Source organism: Macadamia integrifolia, chromosome 8 (genome assembly GCF_013358625.1).
Source record: "Macadamia integrifolia cultivar HAES 741 chromosome 8, SCU_Mint_v3, whole genome shotgun sequence".
Taxonomy (NCBI): Eukaryota; Viridiplantae; Streptophyta; class Magnoliopsida; order Proteales; family Proteaceae; genus Macadamia; species Macadamia integrifolia.
Genome location: NC_056564.1, coordinates 10,622,257 through 10,627,441, shown reverse-complemented (window position 1 = coordinate 10,627,441; position 5,185 = coordinate 10,622,257). Strand labels below are relative to the sequence as shown.

General features: G+C 34.3%; 1 protein-coding gene across 1 annotated transcript; it reads left to right on the top strand.

Moving 5' to 3' along the window:
- Positions 1-228: 228 nt before the first annotated feature.
- LOC122087619 (TMV resistance protein N-like) lies at positions 229-4,771 on the top strand. Its single transcript, XM_042656815.1, has 2 exons — positions 229-899; positions 4,390-4,771. Exons 1-2 carry the CDS (start codon positions 403-405, stop codon positions 4,409-4,411), a joined length of 519 nt encoding a protein of 172 aa, XP_042512749.1. The 5' UTR covers positions 229-402; the 3' UTR covers positions 4,412-4,771.
- Positions 4,772-5,185: the final 414 nt, after the last annotated feature.

Here is a 5,185-nt window from a genome sequence, read left to right as displayed (position 1 = left end):
CTAGGGCTATTTCTTTCTCCTAAAGAAGGAAAGAGAAAGTGGAGAAGAGGTCTTAAGAACCTCCAAAGCTGTTTCCTTCGATTTGTACACATCTTTTGTACTTTCTTATATATTTTATTTGGAATCAAAATCTTGTACGGTGAGCGGTGAGTGACAGTGAGATCTAACAACTAGGTCGTTGTCCATAAATCCATGAAGGTGAGATGGTCGACCGATTACCATAAATCCATAATACACACTGATTTGGATTTTTTAAGAAGGCAAATCCGAGTCTGAAATACGGGGTTCCAGGAGAAGTTGGAAACAAACAAGGAGACGCGTCCCATCGGCCTTCTCAATTCAGCCTTTCACACTTAATTTTCTTCGGGGCAAAGTTACTGCAACTGATCTAGCTGTTTCAAAATGATGGCCGCTCCCACTGTTTTCTCATCGTCTTCATCTTCGTCGTCCGCCTCTCGATGGACTTACGATGTGTTTTTGAATTTCAAAGGAGAAGACACACGGAACAACTTGACAAGTGACCTCAATGCTGCCCTAGTTAGCAAAGGGATCCGAACATTTATGGACAGTGACAGTGAGAATCTGGAAATAGGAGAACAGATCCCTGAAGGTCTCGAAAACGTAATCAAGGAATCAATGTTCGCCATTATCATATTTTCGGAGAACTATGCTAATTCTAAATGGTGCTTAGAAGAACTCGCCTTGATTATGGAAACACATGGCCAAAAGGTTTTTCCAGTTTTCCTGGAGAAATTAGATCCATCTAAGGTAGAAGGCTGGAGGTCTGGAAAGTATTTTGAACAGCACGAAACGCGGTTCGGCCGAGAGGTGGTGGAAAGGTTGGGGTCAGCCCTGATACAAGCAGCTCAAGCCTCTGGATTTCGCTTAAAAGACTTTGGGTGATTACTTCTTGTCATATACACTGTTTTTCCCTTTCAATTATTGTGTGTTGTGCGTGTCTGTTTTTCAAAAAAATTTGGGCTGTGACTGATTCTTATGAGTTCAATAAACTACATATATCCTTTCAACATCTACAGAAGAAGGTTGAATCAATTGAACACCATTTTCTACTAAATATCATTCTTAAACAAATTTTTAGGTGTCAGTGGGTTCTTCCTATTTCATTCTAGCTGAAGTTCCAAACATTGTAACAAGAGCCAATGCATACTTCCCAAAAGTAAAGATTTTTTTTCTTCTTGGTGAATAGAAATAAAGAATTGATTTCCACATAATTGTATGTTGGTAGAGAACACAGATAGATTTATAAACTCTATAAACCCAAAATAACAATCTTTATGAGAGATTAGAGTATACCCTAATTTTTTTTTTTTTTTGTTGGTAACAGAGCATACCCTAACTATATCTGGATTTTCTGATCTTGGTGCACATACAGAAGATGAGGGTTATGTAGGCCATGCAATGCTAATAAGTGGCATTAATATACCTCTTTAAATATGATAGGGGAACCGTTTGGTTGGACAGTTGTTGTAAAATTAACTAATAGTACGTTCTTATATAAGAGGCCTAAATTGCATAAAGTGAGATAGTTGATCCAGTCTATTGGAAAGAAACAAACAATTAAGAACTTATGTAGGTTTTTATTGAGCCCGTACAAATAGTAGTTGAGAGAAAACCATCATATTTTCATTTCAACTGCATGAAGTGATATTTGAATAATTTTGCGGTTTTTCGGATTAGTAAACAATCCCACACTCACTCGTACATACAGTCGTAATAGAGTTACGTTTGTTTGAATAAAAATGGCACTTGTTATTTATTTATTTATTATTATTTTCCTAATAAGAATGACACTTTTATTTATTTAATTATTATTATTATTATTATTGTTATCGTAAGTTATGCAATATTTGATGTAAAATGACTAGAGTTATCTCCATTTTTTATTAAAAAAAAAATGACAAGATTTTTTTTTTTTTTTTTTGAGGGGTACAAAGAAAATTTAAGCCCAAAAGGGGAGGACTTTTCCTTTTTGGGGTAGGAAAAATCATAATCTTTTTGGGGTAGGACTTTTCCTTTTTGATAATGGAATGTCGGGAAAAGTTTGGCCAAAAAGTGTTTCCTGTTTTCTTGATGGGAGTCGAGGGATCCAATGTACGGCATCAAAAGGGGAGCTTTGAGACGCCTTTTCGAGTGTACCAAGAGTACTTGGAGCCGGAGACGGTGAGAAGGTGGAGGTCAGCCCTGAGAAAAGCGGGTGAACTCAGTGGATGGAACTTGAATGACGTTCCCACTCCTGACGGACAACTACTTCCTGTTTTTAAGACATTTTACATATACATGTGAATATCATAGAGACGGAGAGGGTGGGGTTGAGGATCTTAAGTAGGGGTGTCAAAACTTAATCCAAACCAATAAAATCAATCAAAATCAACCTAAGAAAACTACATCAAATCAAATCAAATCAATCCTTGGGACTGATCATTGACTCACGGACTGAGGTATGTTGGAACCAGCTGAAAATCGGATTAAATCAAACCGATCGATATCAAACTAAATGAAACCGACAAAAAAATAAGTTATCCATTTTTTACAATATTAGTGAGAATATTTTTTTGTTATAAGGAAATTGTTACAAATCAATGAATATGAGGTTATGAATAGGAAAATTGATTTGTATATTGTAACAAAATGTTCATTATACAAATTAGTTGGATAGTTAAGTGAATGGTTTGATATTAGGTTTCATTCTGTGATTTCAATATTAGTTATTTTCTTAGTAATTAGGTTATTCATTGGTTTCAATATTAGTTTTTTTCTTTCTTTTAGAATGATAAACCATGATTTTGTTACAAATTTAAAGTGTTTTTATTAAATCTTTTGACACTACAAGTTATGAATGTAAGATTTTACATGTTTCGAGCTAAAAAAACAAACCAATTTAAACTATATTAACCCTATATTGAAAAATCAAAATAAATCAAAATCGAACCGGATTAAAATCGAAAATCAAAATTTCTTAATAGATTGGTTTCAGTCTCCTTCATTCCTAGACCGAAATCAAGCCAAACCAATCATTTGAGACCCTCGATCCCAGAGATGGATCACCCATCAAAAAAAAAAAATCTGGGGTAGAGATTTGGTAAAGTACTATTAGTTTGTGAAATTACTATATAAATCCTTCACATATTGAATAACATGAGTAAAATGTGAAGGTAAGAAATTTATACTGAAGTGAATAATTTTGCTAGGCGTTGTGACACGGAAGAAAACCCTTACAATAAAGGAAGCAAAACAATTGTGAATAGTTTCTACTGTGTGGCATGTAAAGTGGGGAGGTTTGAACATGCAAGGAGGACACTTTGAATGGCGGGTCAATTTTCATCGTTCAGAGTCTAAACTTGATTAGATGGCTATTCATGTTTCACATTTTTTCAATGCCAAAACCATTCAACCATGGGGATTTTTAATCATAGTTGAAAAATCAGGTTTTTTCACTTGATTCATCTTTCCAAAAAAAAAAAAAAAGATGACTCGACTGGCTCAAATCTAGACAGAGTGAGTCATATTCATTCATTTATTTATTTATTAAAATACAATAAAATTGTATAAATTGATAAAATTGTATAAATTGATAAAATTAAATAAATAAGTATAAAAAATAAATAAATTAGAGAAACACATCGTTGAATTTTGAACTTATACCATTTCAAAGATGTTCAATAATATAAGTAAGCTACTACTAAAGTAGGAGACATTTTTGATAGTAATTTTATAAAGGACTAGATTTGTCGAGTTTATTATGACTCAAGAAAAAAGACCTAGTCCTATTTGAGTCTGATGATTCATGATCAATTATCAATATTTTTTTTCACTTTGGCCAAATCTACATGACTCTTAGCCAAGTTTTTCAAAAATTTTATTTGGCTTGAGTGATTCATCCGAGTCAAAACCTGATTCGCAACTATATTTTTTAACCATTTTTACCCACTTGGTGCATGAAAAGTGGGAATGGTTTATTTGGACCTAAATTAACCGATGGGAGAGGAGGGGGTGGGCCACACAAACCGATAAAAGTTGGGTCCCAAGACTCCCAACCGACCTACCACATGATAGAAAATCACGCCCATTAAGTGATTCCAACGGCTTGGAATCGCATGTTAAGTTTTGTGTTCGATCTCAAATTTGTGATTTTGGTTTTTAAAATTAGGTCAATATTGTTGTACTATAATCATATTCTATGTGTATGTGTAGAAGATATATTTTTGTTGTCTCATCTTTTAATTTCAGCTGTGTAATTCTCATTTTTTGAAATCTTTGGCTAATTTTTATGGATGGTAGATACGTAATTGGAGTTTGAGAGAATCTTTTTCTAATTTTTATCATCTATTTCCGTCCCGTTTTCAATTCCGTTGTGGGTTCCTAATGTAGGAATCAAAAAAGAGTTGATTAAAATGATAGTGGAACAAGTCCTGAAAGCGCTGAGTGAGATTCCAGCGGAAGTTCCTCGGCTCTTCAGGGACACTAGAGTCCAGCAGTTAGGGCAGCCGTTGAGGCCACTGGGGCCATCACGACCATTGCCGCCGTCGCCGCCGTCGCCACCGTCACCTCCAGCGCCACCGTTTTGACGGTTGTAGCCAATGGATCCGTTCTTGGGGCGGAGGTTCTAAAATTCGGATCGGTCAAAGTCCTATCAATCTGAATTTGATTTGAATCGCATCGATTTTACATTTTAATAAAAAATTATTTGTGTATTACGTTTTTATCCTTGGACCGTACCCGTGTATCAGGATCGGGGATCAGTCCAGACGTGTGGGAGTTAGAACATGGGTTGTATTTAGATTGAAGGCCAACAAGAGTGGGAGTGTGTGTGGGAGTGTGTTTTTTTTTTTTTTTTTTTTTTTTTTAAGATTGAGAGTGGTATTAAAATTATTTACCAATAAAAAAAATATAATATTAAAACTTAAAAAGTCGTTTTTATTTTTATTTAGTATTTTTTAAATAATTTGGATATTTGAGACTGTTTAGAAAATTTTCTCCTTAATTAATAATTCTTTCTCCTCATTGATTATGTATTTTATTCATGAAGAGCGTAGATTATTCTCATTATACAATTCAAAATGAGTATTCCTTTGTATCCTTTCAATATTCCTCTAATTTCTTTCCCATCAATTCTACATCTAAAATTAAAGCAGAGTATATATTGAGCGGCTTGTTACTTGCGTCG